Raw genomic sequence first — 19,681 nt, 5'->3', positions numbered from 1 at the left:
AAAGGAGATTTGGTTGAAAATGATTATACTGCTGACATACACAGCGGAATAGAATCCTAAATATGATATGGCCATTTAAAAATCTGTTGTCTAATTATATCTTTGTTGTCTGGTTTTAAAAATAAAAGTTACTCCAACGCACTGCACTGACAGTTACTGTACAGGAGCACACAGGCCATGAACTGCAGCTAAAATGATACATTCAGACACAGCGTTTTTCATCTCGAGGAGCCTTTCTTTCATAAATATTTTTAACTGTGCACATCATGCAGACGTCATTATGACTCACTAGAGAAGCTGAGTCACTAAATATATCAAAATGGTTACAGGCATACTAACCGGGCACTGCCAACTCGATCATAAACAAGACATGCTAACATTTATTAGTGCGGGACGGAACAAATGCGTGCATGTTAAACTGAAGGTCAACAAGGTGACAGCCCCAAGAGAGGCGCTGCATGTTTTAATAGGACCCTCTGGCTAACCTCTTACTCATCAAGTTGATTTTGAGGAGCTTAAGTCATTTCATTTCTGCTGCACATGGCAGCAACAGATAACAGCTTCACCTGTGCTGTGGTGATCACTCCAAGGAAAGTCAACCAAAGCGTGGCTTAGCCGCAGTAAGCCTCCCTCCACCAGCAGTGTCCTCTCTAGATAACCATCAGCGCTCATATTGTAGAGCTAAAATACTGTGGAGCTCAGCAGTGAACGTATAGTGATGGGAAAAAAAATAAAAGAAACCCAGAAGACAATCATTTCAATCTGGGGAATAGAATGAAATAATTTTTTCGTAGCCACTAGTTTTGCTGAACTGAACTAAATGTATTTTTGCCATCAAAATTAAGAAAGAAAAAAAATAAATCAAGATTTTGACCAAATTAATGTCAAAGATGTCATCAAGAAATGTTATCCTACCGTTAGTGTACCTGTTAAACCCTCTACGTATAAAATCCAATTGACTTGGTATATTTCAAAGGTTGTGGAGTCTTAGGTTTAAAGGAGCACTGTCTGAGTCTATTTCAAGCAACACCAAGGGCACTGCATGCTTTTAGATGGTGACCTAGTTAGATAAACTCATGGGTTTCTGGGTCCCCTTGCTTTAAAACTTATTTACTCTGATTATGCACGTATATGTAAAAGAGTAAAGAGATGTTTCAGTGTGTAGACGCTCGGGTTTGTTTTTCTTTACCAGTGTCGTAACCATCTCCACACCGATGCAATGTGCCCTGGATGAGAGCTGGATCAGGTGCAGCGGGTAGGACTCCATTATGTTCGGCCCAAAGTGATTTTCGGAGTGTCTCCCTGAATTGGTTCAAGCTCGTCTGTGTTCAATAGGTCTGTTTTACAGCTCTGTGAACAGTTTCAAAGGTAGACAGACCTCATCTGTCAAGCAGTAACAATCTGCCCAGGGCTCTGAATTCCTCCCCTCACATAGATGACTGAATCCAACACCAATAATGTATAACATATCGTGTTCAGTGTCTTCATTTGAGTGTTAAAGGATATAGCGACAAATAATGATTGGACTTACCACTCTTTTAAATTATTGTTCTCAAACTGAAATAGAAAATGCACTTTAGTGGCCAATACAAAACTAGATTTTAACAGGATTTTCTGTCCCCACAGCTGCACAAACTACAACAATCTCTCAATCAAACCTAATATATCATCGCCTGCTATGTCCCAAAGGCTGTCAAATCACATTTGGAGTACCAGCTCAGTGGGAGTCTCCTCTCAATCGAAACTGGCAAACCTTGTGCAGCTAAAAATGTTTGGTGGGAAGGACAAGGGAAGGATAGCTTTGTAATTTGCCAAAAGAAAAAAAGAAATCCCTGGACCACCATCAGTACAAATTGATTGCTGTGATTTAGTGTCACTTTCTTGCACATATAATGTGAATGGAAGTAATAGTGTTGTAATGGGGGCTATGACTTGATTGAGAAACATTAATTTAACTTGATACACTGCCACATTTGTCATTCCAGCAATGAGTCTGGGTTTTACAGGCTATGAATATAATCCATAATCATATTCATTTCCTTAAAAAAAAAAACTCAAATAGGAAAGTTAACATCAAAAGTATGTAGAAGCAGCCTGAACACACAGACAAGTTCAAACATGAGAAACTAATTTGAACTGATGCGAAATTGGAACTTCTTAAACATATGCAGCCTTTGAAGTTTATACACATCTTTCACAATTAGTAGGAACTGAGCTAAACTGCATTTAAGTCTGCTTAAAAGAGAGCACAAGGATACTGCTGACCACTGTATATACTCCGTAGTGGAAGAAGTACCTAGATCCTTTACTTAAGTAAACGTAGCAACACAAACATGTACAAATACAAATAAAAGTCCTGCATTCAAAACCATACAAATATTTCTACTTGATCTGATAAAATATACAGTAATATAAATAAAGTATAAAAAGTAACAGTACTCAATCTACAGAAAAATGCCCCTTATGAGTGTTATATTAGTAGGATGTAAAAATGTGCAGCACTTTACTGTTGAAGTTGGAGGAGGTGGAGCTGTTGGTATTTGATCTACTTTAGACACAGTTAGTTAGTTTAGTCCGGTTCCCAACCGTAGGGATCAGGCTCCCTAAAAAAGGGTCACCATTGAAATATGAGGGCTCATGAGATGATGAATGGGTTAGGAAAGATGAACAAAACAAAAGTTCTGCAGCAGAAATGAACATTCATTTTTCTGACTTTTCTCTTATCTTTAGCTTTTTTTGTGAAATACTGGACAGTTTTATCTCTGTAGGTCTCACGGAGTTATTTGGATGAAACCATGTGAGGAAAAATGTCTCTTTGGTGAAGCTGCTAATGAGTGATAGAAATCTGAAATGCTAAATGGGGGCCAAATAAGCGAGTGACGAGCCACTAGTTTGCTCTTTAGCAATGCACTGTACAAGCGTATTCCTTTCTATGTAAAAACTCTGAAGAGTAACTAGTTATTATAGCTATTAGATACATTTAGTGAAGTAATAAAGTATAAAGCGTAGCATAAAATGGATGTACCCGACTACATACCTGCAGATTTCTCAGCTGCTGTTGCTGTGGTAAGTGTTGGCGTTGGCACCCTGGGTGTGAAGCCGCGAGTGGTATTTTTGACTGCAGTCGCCAAGGGAACAGCATCCGTAACAGGAGGCAGGCAGCTGACCTTGTTGATGCCATCTACACAGGAAAATGCTTCTGGACATGGATTCAACAGGCAGTCATCATAGTTGTGCTCACAGTTCCTCCCCTGTGTATGGAAAATAAACAGCCTTCAGATATGTCCTGTAACTCTACGATGAGATGCTAAATGCGATACGTTGTTTGAATAATTAAGTTTGCATTAAGTAGGGAACATGAGATTATGTAACAAAAAACAGGCTTTTTTTAAAACTTAAAAACCATGTGATGCGAGATGGCATCTGACTATATTATATTCAAATCATTCTTATGTGCAACGTTAACATTTGGAATATTTAATATTTTATCCAAAGTAACATTATAGGGTATAAATTATTTGTAGTATTAGTAGTAAAAGTGTCATATGTTGTCATGTGATTTCTATGAGACAGGCATCTGATTTACCCGCTTTACAATAGGAATGAATAAAAGATGATCTAGTAAGTAAGTCCCAAGAGAGGACTCAACGAGTTAAGGGTGCAAGAGGGTAAAGGTTAATAAAAAGAAGAAAAAAAGAGAAACAAGACGGGGAGATGGGGAATAAGGTGGGGAGCCTCACCACAAATCCAGGGCGACAGAAACAGGTGTAGCCGTATCCTGGATCATTCTGAATGCATATCCCCTGGTTGCAGGGCGGTGGAAGGCACTCATTAATGTCATCCTCACAGTGAGGGCCTGTCCAACCTGCCAGGAACAAAAGCCCACAGAGTGCCGTGGTGAGCCCAGGCTCTCCCACTTCCACCCTCTGAAGTGAATATCAATCAGATTCTCCTACATTGATTTGCTTCTTTTTGGGTTCACACACACATACAAAGACAAGAAAAGGCTTTCACTAAAGAGCAAGACGCCACATACATTTTAATGAGCCGTATCGTCTTTTTATCGTCGTCTTTTTTAGTACTGTATGTCTACAAATTTTCCCCTGGAGAAAAGAAGATCACTCTTGAACGGCTTTGAGGCACAGAAGCTATGTAGGCAATATGGCAACCTTTAGTGACACTTCATGTGGCCTATTTCAATCCAATATGGGCATTAACATGGTGCCGTATAGTAAACTGTACAACACATCTGGGGCACAGTGAAGTGTTCCTGTTCACTTCAAAAAAAGTCTCGCCATCGAGGTTCTGTCTTAGAAATCTTGTTCATGAGCCACAAAGGTTTCCTTTAACAGGTCTTGTAAAATGAGAAAAAAAATGCATTGGTTGCCTCATTTCTAGGTAAATTGGAAAAACTCACAGGATGTCTGAGTGACTCACCTGACCTGCAGTGGCAGACGTAGCTATTAATAAGATCTTGGCAAATGGCACCGTTGTGGCAGGGAGCTGAGCAACATTCGTTAACATCCACTTCACAGAAATCCCCCATGAAACCTGGCGGACAGCTAAGAAAACATATCATACTTTCAAACTGCGAGGCTGTCTCGCGGCGCTGTCACTTCCTTCTTGTGGGTCTGACACACTGCATCTGTTAAAAATGCTTGTTTTCATTATTTATCAGAACAACTTTTTCTAGTCAGTTGTTGCTTCTTATTTCAGAGTTTATTATTTAAAACAGACAAATCTGGAATCAGTAAAGCAGATGATAAACTAAAGAGTGGCTTCAATTTAAACTGAAAGTAAGAAACTGCTTTTCATTAACTTAACATATATCAAGCTATACATAGTATTCTTATAATGGATCTGTGGAGACTTAAAAGTATCTGTATTATTTTACAATAATCTACGTACTTTACACCTACAGAGTAATAAGATACTGTTGAACTTAACAGTGTCTATACTATATCTGAACAACTCAAGTCCATCCGGATGCTCTCCTAAGAAAGAAAGAGCAATGCATTAGTCCAGCTTGCACATTATCAGCTAAATATTCATAATGAATACAACAACAAATCCACAAATGAACAGTGACAGACCCGTGACAGAGTACTTTGGAGTTCTGGCGCAGGGTATTTCCATACCACCTGAATGAAGTTCGGAGAAAACACTGTTCAGCGTAGTGAACGGATGATGTTGCCAAAGGACTGCTCTTAAACAAAGGGCCCTGGTTGTTTTGTCCATGGCTCGACTCAATGAATAAAGCCCTCTATGTGTTCATATCCTCACTGCTAATCAATTTCTTTAACAAAACCTGGTCGTGACTAACAAAAAAAGAAAAGAAAAAAGAAAGTCACTGCTGAAAACTCAAGGTAAGTTTACAGAACACAAACTTGAAATTAGAGATCTTATTTAAGGGGAAGATAAAACATAACGGATTGATTCAGCAGTGCATAAAGTCCACAGGTAACCAAAGCGAGAATGTTTATGTGTGGTAATGGTTTTCTGTTGTGGAGTTGGTGATTCGAAGAGGATAAGCTGCACCTTGAGCAAAGAGAGGTATACCACTCGATTCTGCAGATGTCATCCCCGCTGGCTTTACGTTTTGTAGAAGAGCAGTCATTTTCCAGATGGGCAATGAGCCTGATCATGTAACAAAGCTACCCGAGGCCAAAGGAAGACCGAGGTCTGCTGACTTGCATGGATTTCCAATTCACAGTCACCAGACCGTGAACTCGCTGAACATCTTTGGGAATATTTGACATTATAAAAAGTGACACGAGCAGAACAATGTAGAGAAACAATGCAGATTCTCAGATTTACCCCAAATAAATAGTAACAAACTCCTGCTCTATTCACGAGGCTAAGATTCCTCTTTGGGAATTGACTTCTGTTGTAAACTTAGTTCATAACTGAGTATAATCATATACAACACCAGGAAATGGACAAAGGATTGTATTCATAACCTCTTGGCCGACCACCACAATAGAGAAAGAATGGAGAGGGTTTGGACCTCTTTTGCCGAACAAAGTGCAAAAATGAATGTGTACCACTTCACACATACCATGCAGGTAAAACAACACTGTGATGTATGTACTGTAGATGTGGTCTGGCGAAGAAACCATTGCATGACTGATTTCATATTTAAATTAGTCAGTGTGCTAATCCGATCAAACCTCTCCATTGAAGAAGAAAACATAATGTGGAATGAACAAAACATGCTTTGAATGGGATTTGAAGTCACAGTCTGTGATGTAAATGCAAACCAGAAGATTGGCTCTTCAACACAAATCACAAGATGGGCACCTGCTGTCATTCTAACACTGGACAACAGCTATATCTGTATTTATGTTGCGTGGTGGTGTTTTTATTTAAATTAATTGTCTGTAAAAAAGCCAAATCAAACATCTTGACTGATTACTGAATCTGAATAGGGCCCAAAACAAGTTAATAATGTATTGATACCATAATGAATTTTATTTGATGTCCAAAGAATCTTAAAGTGCACCCAACGCACAATCATCATGTTGCAGATCAGCAGGACACTAAAGGACATTGTTTGTCCTTAGTGTGCACATTTATCTGTGAATGCACAACACACACTATTTTGTCTTACTGTATGTAATATATATATATATATATATATATACATACACAAATTAGCCTACAACATCGTATGAACAATGCTGTGCTCAGGCAGTAGGCAGTCCAGTGCATCAATATATAACACTGTGAAGTGCACCAACCCATTTGGACTTTTGGTGGTCTGGGATACATTAAATCATGACACTGAGCATATAGCAGCACATCAGCAGAAGGTTAGACAATGTAATTAACTGTAAGGCATCCAGGGAGCGGCTGTGTCAAATCTGCACACACTTACCACATACCTCTTGTATTCAGATACACTTCATCACTCAAGGGAGAACATGTCAGCAATTTAAAAGTAATGATTCACTGCACCAACCTAGAGGAGTGCTACTGAATATGAAGGCACACGTATACATTAGCACTATTCTTGAGACACAAGATTATTTTTTAGTTAGAGAAATGCCAAATTTATAAAATACTGACCACAATTGTAACGGGGAGGTCAGATTTTTTACCAGTTCACCTGTGATACTTACAACTCTCCAAGATTTGGATATTTACTGTTTATTAAGCCCGAACCCAACTTATACCCTAAAAGCATTCCAGTCTCACGGGGCACATATTCAGTTTACTGTGATGAATGCTGGCACATTCTTCACTCACAATTTGTTTCAGTATCATTTCATTAAAGCAATAAAAGACTTCTAAGAGTGGTACAACTCACCTGCATGTAAAGTTTGATCCCTCACCGTCAAGGCAGGAGGCTCCATTGAAACACAGTGAGACACTAAAAGCGGCTTCTTTGCAGACATCTACATCAGACTCACAGGTTTTCCCTGCGTAGCCTTCCTGACAGAAGCATGCATATTTATCAATGAGATCCACACATGAGCCTCCGTTCAAACAGGGACTGGAAGCGCAGTCCTGGAAATGAAAGTAAGCATTTTGACAGATATGACCATGACATGCACAATTTGCCATCTAAAATGCATAGTGTGCGATTAAAAAACTAAAAAGTAACAACTTCGGTTTAGAATGAATTGTTAGTAGTTAAAATGCAGATGATCAGATTATCCACTGAACTAAATACTCAGAGACATTGTAAGCAACTCGATGTTTTATCTCTAGAGTCCAGCACAAGCTGTGGTTTAAATCAATTAGGCATTAGACTAAGCAATTTCTTTTAATCAGGTATTTGTACAATGCTCACATGATCCTGGTAGTTCAATTGACTTATCTTGTACACAAATCAATAGAGGTGGTGATACCAAAGGCCACACAAAGATTAGAAAATTCTCGTCATTCCCTTTGAACACCCAGCAGGTTCATTAATCGAGCCCAACTCACGTCAATGTTTGTTTCACATCTCCTGCCGCTCCATCCAGATTCACAAAGACAGGAGTATGAATTTACTCCATCTTCACAGCTGAGAAGGCAACAGATGGGGTTAGAATTGAAATCAACCAAAACTCAGATCTTTTGCTGTATAGTTCATGCAGAATCCTTAGAGATATAATCTTTTGAATGATTGAGCATTTCCCCTTTAACGGAATTAATGACCCCATACAACAGGTGACATGTGTTTCCGCTCACTGCACTGGCAAGGAGTGTAATTAAAAATAATTCCATGTGAATGCCACACTGCATTTGCAGTCTTTCTGTTCTAAATGACAGCAAACAAAATCTGTACCTCCCATGAAGACAAGGCGCTGACACGCATTCATCAATGTTCGTCTCACATTGGAGCCCGATGAAGCCATCAAGACACAAGCAGTGGTATTGATCAGGCGCGTCGATACATTTCCCACGATTTCGGCATGGGTTTGAAACACACTCATCGATGTCAACTCCACACCGTGCCCCTAGGAAATGAAGGGTATTTTAGTAAGACATCACATATTCAACAACTTGATAAGACAAAGTTTTTTAAATGTTTTTATAATTCAGTTTTCAAATATGACAAAAACGTCAAAAATCTATGAAAGTCTTTGCAAATTACAAACTAGGCACAGGATGACTTTTGATTATTCTGCAAGATCTGTGGAGACACCGTTGCACATGCTCCGGGGACATGGTCCCGTTTTTACACAGTTTTGTGAGTTTGACAAAGCTAGAGGAATAAACTACACCGGTTATGTTTAATGCAATTAAGGAATATGCTGACAAAATTCCTCAGTATGGCTATTTCACATATTTATAATAGTTTCTGGATGCAGTGGAGGTGTGAGGTAGAGATACGCTTGTCAAGATGAATTTGTTGTTTGTGTATGTCTTTGTATGGGACTTGTTCAATATAATTAAAAGAAAAAAACACCACCTTTATCCTTCAATGCTAATCATACGGTAACATATGCCGTTGTCATTACATGACAATGTTACCGTATGATTAGCATTGAATGAAAAACGAAAGGACTTATGTTTAAGCCCAATAACTAAACATGTGCACATCCTTCTCTCCACTTCTGTCAGCCAAAACACACAGCGGACAATTATAAAAGATGAAAATCAGCATCATGAAAACTGTATGACATGCAAATCAACTTGCAAAGACCTTAAACTTGAGGCACAAGATCCATCAAAGTGAACAACTCACCATGTGTATCTTAAAGACACATTTATACATTATTATTGTGGTATTGTTGCCAATTTTCTCCTCGTCTGCTTGCCGTCTTGGCTGACCCTGAATCAGACTACGGAGACTCTGTTTTTGGATTCGTGGATTTATCATCGCAGGTTAGTACAAGATTCCTGCTAAATCACTTACACAAAAATATTACAAAATATTGCCCTCTAAGGGCAGACATACTGTCTTAAAGATGCTGTAGTGGGCTCAACGTCTTAAAGCTAGAGTGGAGATACTGCTGTCGTAGGAAATGAGAAGACCTGAGGAATTCACAGAAGTACTCGCTAACCAATCGCTGAATAATTAAAATCTCCGAATGTCAAATGTTTTTGATACCAAATCACAGCATGGCTTTGTCTATGGGACATCATAGAGCATTAGGATGGTCATCATATACCTCCATCATAATGTTCTAAGCCCTATTACACTTTCATAATTTAATTAAAATAATTCTACTTCTGATTTATGACTAGAACCACTTGACACATACAGCTGAGCTGCATTTCAAAATGAATCTTTAGATGATGTATACACTTCTCTGTGGCATATACTGTTGACCTGCTATCTCCCCCTAAAGATCCAGCAACGGGTCTATGTGGGTCTCTCAGAGTTAACTACAAGATGCAACCAGTACTTTGAGAGCAAAACACTGTCTCCTAACAGCCGCATACTGTCCAGATAAAGCTGCCTCGCCAACATGGCATGTTTTTTTATTTTATTTTTATCTCTGGTCTCTGTAGTAAGCTTTAATAAAAAGTGGTCACAGGCTGGCAGAGATGGTAAACAAGAACGTGCTGTGTGTAGTTTACAGGTATTGCATTAAAGGATCTCTGGGTTTTTCACCTCAAGTTACCTCTTGCTCGCATATTATTTTACTATTACTGTCAACATCCCTTGAATGTTTTTGATGAAAAGGGTTTGCCATGAAAAAAACCTAATTCAAAGTGCCTTTATCTTGTGTCTTGTGATTCTATTTGACACTTTAGCTTTAATTATCAGTATCCATCTGCTACATGAATAGCAAGTGAATCAAAGCAGAAAGCAGAAATATTATATCCTACTGGAAGTTTTTAACCAAGTTTTACACCCTAGTCTTCTACAAAATATCGTGTGAACTTCTTCACACCTGTTATTTGAATTTAAAAGATGGATATGGCTCATGTGTCTAATGATAGTAGGAGAAATGGCTATGAACAGAAACAGTTTGTTATACACTGTAACCGCAGATCTCTAAAGAAAGGGAAAATGACATATGAGTCATTAATAGCTTATACTTAAGACAAAATCTGCCTGCCGGGTATTAAAATGTTGACTCACCAATATCTAAACCAGAGATGAAACAGTCGATGAATTCATTATTTTATCAATAGAGAAAAAATTCCCAACCAATTGTGAATATTGATTAATTGTTTTGTATTTCATATTGCAACATTGCCAACCATCCAGTGGTTCCAGCCTCTGAAATATGAGTATTTGCTGCTTTTCTTAAAATCCTTATGACTCTAAATTAAATATATTATGGTTTTAGCCTGTTCGTCAAATAAAACAAGCAATCTGAAGACATCACCGTGGGTTCTGGGGAAATGGCCATTTTTTTGTGATTTATTGACTAAATAAATAATCAACTCTTTTAAAAATTGATTAACAGATTAATGGATCATGAAAATAGCCCTAACCTAAACAAGAATTCATGTTTACATCTTGTAGTAAAAACCGGCCTGTGTTGAATTAAAGTGAAAACCCACTGACTTTGTTTTGTGTCCCACTGATAGCAGAGTGTATCAATAAAGTAACAATAAACAGCTAATTAAATGAAACCATTTCTCTAAAAATGTGACTGTGAAACAAATGAACCAAATACAAACAACTGATATAAAGATGCATGATGTCTTTGAAAGGCCAGTTTACCCAAATGTGTTCCAGAAACAGTGTACTGGCTACTCCCTCCATGATGTGAGGATGGAGGCAGCAGTCTCAGGGGCAAATAAAACCAAAGCTACCTCACTTTGTGTTTTTGTAATTTGGGTGAACCGACCCTTTAAAAACAGTTTAAACTTATTTAACAACAGAAACTAAATTAAAGACTTTTTTAAAAAAGTGTGTCAATATAATAGCATGATATACACAGCCCTAGCCCACTAAAGGACCGGCGCATGTTGCAACAATAGTCAACGTCCCTGAGAGGATTCAGTGAAGTGCAGCACTGAACTAATGGAAAAGTGTGTCACATACTATACGCACTGTATATCCTTACAGCTGTGCCTACACAGTAGCATGTCTAGCAAGGCACGATCCTCCATACAAACTGTGCTGCACCAATTGTGCTGACTCAAAGAGAACACGTGAATTGCACTCAAAATAACTTATATCTTCACCGTCCATCAGCCACATTTAAGATAACTCTGAGGACTCACTAAGTAAGTCAGCTTTACTCAAAGAGTGGATGCTATTTATTATTCATGCAGACCCCCACAAATATAGCAATGAGATCAGAGGAGAAACGGAAGGGAGAGTTCAAGCTGTGAAGGAATCACCAGATAACAGAATGTGTCAAAATGTGTCCACCTTCTGCCAACAAATCAGAGACAGACTTTGGGAAAACACACTAATGACTGTTTGTAGTAGTCTAAATTATAGCACTTCTTCAGAGAGATCCACAGAAGTGACTCGTTTTGCTGGGGAATTAAAAATAAATGGGTCGTTCCTAATTCTACAAACAGGCATTTTTATGATGTTGTTTTTCACTAAAGTGGTAAAAATATTATGTACCAACTACTAAAATCTCAACTTCCAGGAATCGAGAGGAAAAAACCCACCACTGACCCAATCGTTGGGTAAGCTTTTCATCCATTGGCTGAGAAAGATGTAAACAAACAAAGTGACAAGAATTAATTTCATGCCTCCTGTGTTTCATCATGAAAGAGAATGAATAAACCGACAGTGTGTAACATTTAGGAGGCTAAATTGGCAGCATTGGAATATAATATTCATAACTATGAAAATAAAGCGTGAGCAGAGAGGCCGCTGTCGTGAAGTGAACCAGGTGAAGTGAAGGATGCTAAAGTTGACGGCAACTACGCTTGTTGTTAAAATATTTGCAAGTAAAAAGTCAATCGTTTCTCAATACATCTGTGCAACAAGAACGGACATGTAAGCGAAACAAAACCCATTTGAAATGGCCACCGCTGCTATGTTTACACAAGCACAGCACGCAGGATCAGCCAACAGCAGCCAAGAGGACAGAGGACAGGAGGACATAAGACAGGAGGACAGACTGATACTGGCAGATGTCTGTGTTCTTCATTCTTTACAAAATTCACTCAGAAATGTTATTTATTTGATTAACATTTTACATTTGTTTCCAATGAGATATCAATTACTTTATATAGTTACTTTGTTGTTGTAAACGATTGCATGACACTTCTATATCCCACTGCCCATAGACTGATGCTCACACTATGTAATTTGATGTTTGTATTTAGGTCAGATCTGAAGGACTGAACTATGAATGAGATATGGGATTACATACTGAATATTTAATGCCGCAGACTGGTCAACAGGGGTCTGAAATAGCTTTTAAAAAACGTACTAATCAGTACTCAGCCCCAAAAACACATGTATATGTCATGTACTAACTCTGTCTCAAAGTAGCAAGAACTGTCTTGTTCTTGATACACTCATAAATTCCACTATTCTATTCACGTTAAATGTGCACTACACCTCTAAAGCAATAGATCTGCAAAGCCTCGGTGGCAAACATCAAAATAGTGACCAAATGTTATTCATCAAGTTCACCCAGTAAAATACTGAATCTGCTGAAGCCTTAACAGCAAACAGCAGTGCCCGGGCCGGAGCATCATCCACCAATGTGCTGACTGAGGAAGCTGCAGCAATGTGCTGATTGCACTGTACTATCACTCAAGGGAACATGCTCCTTAATGATGGGTGAAGAAGAGAAAACAGAAGGTGACGAATAGTGTGCTTAAACTGTGATTCATACAAACACGATTACCCATTAATCACGTCGCTGTAATGACTTCTGACCTCAGTACAGAGCACAGTTAAATAATACATTATTGTGATTGCAGAGCCTTTTAGACAAAACATACTAAATAATGGTCAGACAGCTGAGATGTAGGCAACTGCCAAGACAGTTGTACGGCGTAAGACACAGCATGCTTTAAAGTGTTTGTCAATATCTCACGGAAGACAAAATTATATTGTAAATAGCAATAAAGCTTGTGATTATGTTACAGTTAAGGTTGTTATTAAGCACGTGATTCATTTTGACCGGATTGGAAAACATAAAAAAGCATCTTATTAATCTTAATGTATACTTTCTAAGTGGGTCATCGAGAACCGATCAGTTTAGAAAAGTCAGGTAATGGTCCAAGCATTTATACTATGGAAAAAACTCTGTATAAAAACAGAAAATATCGACGCACTGACACACTGACCAACAACCAACCACTAAGAAAATCCACTATGACTAGCGATGCGGGTGGGAATGAAGTGTCATTATAGCTTAATCACATCCATGAGAGTGAGTAGATAAAGCACCAGACTGATTTATTAGTAAGCAGCTTCAACTGTTACAGTCAAAATGAATGTTGGCATTCGATATGCAAAAAACAACAACAAGAACCTTGACTTCCCTGATGGCTGAAGCAAATAATATGATGATACCATCAAGTGACACAACGAGTTACAGTATTTCATAGATAGAGGAGATGACGCATCATACCACCAAAGCAGAATAACATTGAAATCAATTCCAATCAGGCTGCACAAATAGGATGTGATGAATCACCCCAAGATGAAAAATGTACTATTAGACTGGAATAAAAAGAAGTCACACACAGCTACAGTGTAGCACAACGAACCCGCTCGTGTTTTTGTAAAAAGTTGCAATGCTGTTACTAGAGCAAATGTTTTGTATGAGTTCTAGTTGGTTTCAGCCAATCCAAACTGTACCCTCTGGCCGCTTGCTCTCTTGGGGAACCCTGTTTCCTCAGATGAGCTTAGAGCAACAGAAAAAGTAATGACTTGTACTATGCTGTGCGTAGGCCTAATAATAAAAGCTGCTTCTGTGGGAATTGGGCCATGCGTGTCAGGTTCGGCTCTCCAGAGTAGCAATACCTCAGAGATTCCCCCCCCCCCCCCCCCTCCCCTTCTCAACTGGGGAAGGATAAATTGATGATACAGTGCGGAAGACAAATGAAATTAATCTTCCCAGTACCTGACAGGAATCGGCTTTTGTGCGCACGCACACACACACCCACACACACACACACACACACACACACACACACACTAAAATTGCTCTAATTAAAAATGAAAGTTGCTCTAAAATAGCTTGATGTCCGCATAAGTGGAAAATATGACAAATGGATTGAAGTAAAACAACATTAGCGCTCCAAGACTAAAGAAGCAAATAAATGAAATAAATGAAACTCACAGAACACTGAGATGTTTTCATCAGATAAAACACGTGACGTGAATCGATCTCGCTGCCTCTACTGAAAGGCAGCCACTGTATCTCGTAGAGGCAGGTGGGCTAATTAAAAGCAAGTATTGTAAAGCAGTTTTTTTTTTTTTTTTACACTAAGCCAGATCTGTGTCAGAGTGTCCATAATAGCGTGCGGCCGCAGCAAGTGTTGATAAGCTTTTTAGTTAGTCTCTCATATTGATCTTCATGTCACTTGAGGGCAAAAGAGCTACCTGAGTATCCAGGGCGACAGACACACTTGAAGCCCCCGGGCGTGTTGATACAGATGCCCTCGTGTAGGCAAGGTGAAACTTCACACTCATTCACATCCAGGTCACACAGCGTTCCAAAATAACCAGGAGGGCAAATGCAGCGGAACCTAAGGAAGATAACACTCAATCATTAGGAAATAAAGTGAAATCCAGTGAAGACCAGTGTGTCAGACAGTATTGAGAGCATATTTTATTTGTGTTTAGTTCAGTTCTTAGCAGAGCTTCAAAATATGCAGAGTTCTTTTTCTCAGCAAAAACTGCACACACTCTTGTAGAAGCAATTAACTGGAGAAAACCACTGTGTGTGTGTGTGTGTTACAACCCCACCAATAAACCATTTTCCACTCTCAAAACTGATAGGCAGCTCTTAAAAAACAAAACAATAGGGCAGCAATTATGTTCCCCTGTGTGTACCTAATGTGAATTATATTTGGTGACTTATTACTTAAGAGCTTCATCTGTCCAATAATGTGGTTTACTCAATTCTAATTCCTCCCTTCAGCTGTCGGGTGAGTCTAATATCCCCTGACCACACACCTCGGAGGAAATGCTTATTCTGTTTGTAAGTGAGATAATAAGAAAACAAGTCATTAGACACCTCTGTGCTAAAATCTAAACTACAGCTTTTGATTAGCTTAACATCATTTTTCATCAGTGACACCAGTGGTGGTATTTATCATGCCACAGCAGAACTGTGCTGCCTAATAACATCAACTCAAACTGCTGGAGTAATCTGAGACATCTCTGTCAGAACAAGTAACACTTTTCTTTATTGCACTGAGTTACACTGACTGTAACAATCTGCTAGTCGATAACAATTAGTCGTACCTACATGCACTGGATGAGAGGAAAAGATGCAACTTTTACAGAGTCAAACTCAAAGTATCGAACGAAAAGTAAAAAGACAGCAAGGGCTCACTGAGTATGCTGCAGAGTCTGATTCATCACCCCAGTACAGATGGACTTGTTCGGCCTGTTGGGTCAGGGAGTTGGAGATAGCGGCGTGTGCAGTGTGTTTGTGGTGGGCAGCGAGGTTAAAGCACACCTGATGTGAACTCCCTGGAATGTGCAATCAGGGGAGCGCTCTGAGCAGGGCCAGGTCACATGGGAGAAAAATCATGACGGGAGACAAACTGGAGACAAACCATTTAGGACTCAAATTGGCCCTGGGACTTCGCTACCCATCTGTCCGACTAAGCCCGGAAGCCCCGGGGCTCCCATTAAGCACAGCAGAGAGAAGCACCAGTGGAGTAAAGCCCGATCTAGATACATGATGTGTTCCTGCTGAATTCGCTCTCTGTCTTTAGAATAGCAGCTTATGTGTGTCAAGGATGAAGACAGGCTTGTTATATAAACCAGAACACTTTGAAGAGAAAGATCACAACCTTGTATGTTTTCTTCGGTTTTATTTATTGGCCTTTTAAAACAAATGCAGGAAATTAAAGCTGCTTGGCCTTTAATGGTGTGTGCATTTTCTTTTAAGTGCACAATACAAAAAAGGCTAAGGAGCAATGTGAAAGCAAAAAAAAAAAGGAATTATATTAATACTTACTTGTTCACGAGGTCTTGACAAACGGCAGAGTTGTGGCAAGGGCTAGAAGAACACTCATTGACGTCTTCCTCACAGTGAAGGCCAGAAAATCCCTTCGTACAATCACAGCTGGATAGGAAAAATCATTAATACGGATGCATTGTCTCAGATGGAAAATAGAAGATCTATCTGTTTCCCACTAGCACATGCACAGAGGGGGGGGGGGGATCTATAGAAATTGAATATTCCCTAAACATCATATTTAGTCTGATTGCACACGCAGTACAGTGACATAAGCATGGATTTTGACTGTTTAAAAATAAGGACTGCATTATAAGAGCAATTAAGGTACATTTGTTTTATTAACAATTTCACCGACTTTTAACCTGAAATGGTACATTATTAAATCCATTAAAATACATTTGAAGAAAGGGCATGAGCTCAGAGCCAATCTTTTAGCATAGTGTATCAAAATTACAGTATAATGGTCGAGATACGTTGGATTTACTAATGTTTGAAGGACATCACTACAAAGCTCTTTACCTGTAGCTGTTGAGCCGGTCCACACAGTTTCCCTGGTTCTGGCATGGATTTGAGCTGCACTCATTGGTGTCAATTTCACACCAACTTCCTTCAAATCCTGAAAGATAGATGAGATGGTCATGGATCGGCGAGCCCCACTACATCCTGAAAAACGTCAGGGCCGATGATAACAAAGACCCCAGTGAATGCCATTTTAATGGAACTAGTAGCCCCTGTAGCATATCTCATCTTCCAGCTCTCAGCACTCACTGTTTCCCCTTTGAGAGTGTGTAAGTCTAATAATACTTCAGTGCTACAGACAGATTGGTCTGAGGTTTAGTGGTTTGGGGTTTGGGAGGTGTGTGGCTTTGTGCACCACCGTGCATACGTGTCTGTGTGTTTGAGAGAAAGCTAGTGAGTGGGGGGACATCTTGTTAAGTTAGGGTAAGAGGCAGAGGCAAAACCCAAGAGCTCCATTGCCCTTGTTCATTAGGGGGTTGAGGGGCAGGATGGCTAAGCAGATCAGCACGGCTGTTTTGTTGTACTTTTGAAGGCAGCCTGGGAGCTTGTAATGTTCTGCCTGTCGGAGATATTCCTCTGGTGCTTATTCTTAGTCTGGTTTCCCCCTGAACAAGTAAAACTAAATAACTTAGTTTTATGAAGTAAAATAAAAGAATAATTGAAACCCAACTGCACCGTTGACTATGAGCAAATGATGGCCATGAAGATCAGCATTTTATAACTGAAAATCCATTTTAATCACTTCTGAACGTGTTGAAATTGAAATACCACTGAAACATTTTAGCTTGGAAAACCACATATCCAAAGAATTACATCAGCACATTCAGGTTGTGCAATTCCGTTCCCTTTCTTCATTGGGTTCACAAATTCAGATATTCTAAAGCAATATTAAAACTGCTCAAATTCGAACGTTCAATTCAGATGTAAAAAATTCAAGTAAAGTTCGAAGTCAAGGATACGACATTCAGACCTAATTATCCAGGACACCAAGGATAAGCAATCAAAACACGCGTGTTGATTCTTTATGCCCATCATTTGCTTCCATACAATCAGCTTTCAGCATTATGAGGCTGCCATTGGATTTGTTATGGAATGAGCAACGATTTTTAAACTGTGAGCTCAGACCTCCAAAGACTACTGCTGTGCCGTCCCTGCATGTCACACATAATTAACAATGATACAAGCATATAACAAAGGGTTAACAAAACGAGCTTATAATGAGTGTTAGTGCTTTTATTGCTTCCTTGTCACATTATGGTATGCTCCCGCTGCTTCAAGTTAATATATATAGTTATATACTATATTTGAACTATAATGAGTTTTGGCTCATGTAAGTATAAATAATCAGCTGAGAGAAGTAAATGCATAAACAATGATGAGGTTTATAATTATTTTTTGGGACAAGCACTTGTTTAATCTTGCAAATGTAAAAAGGTGAAACCCAAGTAGTTGCTTAAATATGAAGAAATGTTTTACATCACATTCTATATTTCAAAGAAACATGGATGTAGCAGTATTAAAGTACCTTGTATCAGATTTGTCATTTTTCTCCTGTACTGTCTGTAACGATACTATATGTCAGGAGAGAACGCCATATAACGCTCTGTAATGGCGTGTTTTCAAACTCTACTGTAAATAACAGAATGTAGGAAATGATATAGATCATACATTTCTGAGTGCAGATAGATGGAGCAATTGCAAGCCATCATTTGTGGATTGCTACTCAGCTATATAAAGGTCAGTACAATTGATTATGAAGTGTTGAATAAAAAATGGCTTAACAACTGCATGGTGCTCTCCAAGCAACTCTCACTGTGCATGTTGAATCAGCTGAATGAACAATAGTGTGTATGATTATGTTAAAAAGGCAAAAAGACAAATTTCACCAAAACACCTAGAGTGACTGGAATGAAAAAAAGCGACACTGAAGCAGTTCTGTGCATTTTGGGATGTCACAATGAGAGGGAATCCGTGAGACCACAGAGCATCTGGTGAATTATGGGACAGCACAGGTTTCCCAAGCTGGTCTGTCAGTCAACGCAATGGTGGAGCACCACAGGGACTATTTCAAATGTCACCGCCATGTAATGCATCTTCTGCCACTGAGCAGTGACTGGAGGCTTCTCTTTGACAGAGCACAGAGAGGGATACCCTAGGCGTGTGCGTACGTAGTCATTCCATCATCTGGCTGGAGCTACAGTATGTGATCACTGCTCAAGCCGGTGAATGTCTCCGAGGAGAAGGAATTGTGGGTTAATCCCCAGCGGATAGCGAACTAACTTTGATGGACGTTTCAATTGAAATATGAGCGACATCTTCATTTTAAGAATGTGAATTTGGTCAGGAGTGCTACATTTGTGACTATAGTCTCGTCAAAGATGCTGTCAGTGTGATGTCACAATTTCTCAGAGGGGGTTCATTTACAATGATATTACCCTCAGCTTGTACAATATAGATTATGGTGTTTGTCTGTGGTGTCATCAGAGCGCTGTGAGACAGTACATCACATCTTAGAAGTCACTGATCTCTTAATCTATGTATGATTTTCATACTGAAACCAAAACAAACCTTTAAGTTTTCTGTCTGTGTTGAGTTCTGGTCCACCAATTTATTTATATATATACAAAAAACTTTGGGGT

At 39.1% G+C, this 19,681-nt stretch overlaps 1 protein-coding gene across 1 annotated transcript in view; it reads right to left on the bottom strand.

Annotated features, from left to right (window-relative positions):
* The window catches only part of eys (eyes shut homolog), a 136,655-nt gene that overhangs the window by 60,133 nt on the left and 56,841 nt on the right, over positions 1–19,681 (bottom strand). The window contains exons 25-33 of the mRNA XM_076076668.1: positions 17,043–17,139; positions 16,521–16,628; positions 14,930–15,075; positions 8,276–8,447; positions 7,933–8,011; positions 7,310–7,509; positions 4,438–4,562; positions 3,741–3,865; positions 3,038–3,251 (exon numbers count right to left, since the gene is read on the bottom strand). Coding sequence (XP_075932783.1) covers positions 3,038–3,251; positions 3,741–3,865; positions 4,438–4,562; positions 7,310–7,509; positions 7,933–8,011; positions 8,276–8,447; positions 14,930–15,075; positions 16,521–16,628; positions 17,043–17,139 — 1,266 coding nt within the window. The remainder of the gene's footprint in view (positions 1–3,037; positions 3,252–3,740; positions 3,866–4,437; positions 4,563–7,309; positions 7,510–7,932; positions 8,012–8,275; positions 8,448–14,929; positions 15,076–16,520; positions 16,629–17,042; positions 17,140–19,681) is intronic.

The sequence above is a fragment of the Anarhichas minor genome, unplaced genomic scaffold (genome assembly GCF_050575085.1).
Source record: "Anarhichas minor isolate MPS153535 unplaced genomic scaffold, ASM5057508v1 ptg000058l, whole genome shotgun sequence".
NCBI lineage: Eukaryota > Metazoa > Chordata > Actinopteri > Perciformes > Anarhichadidae > Anarhichas > Anarhichas minor.
The sequence above is the reverse complement of the archived record's forward strand: the minus strand, read 5'-3'. Positions and strand labels throughout refer to the sequence as shown.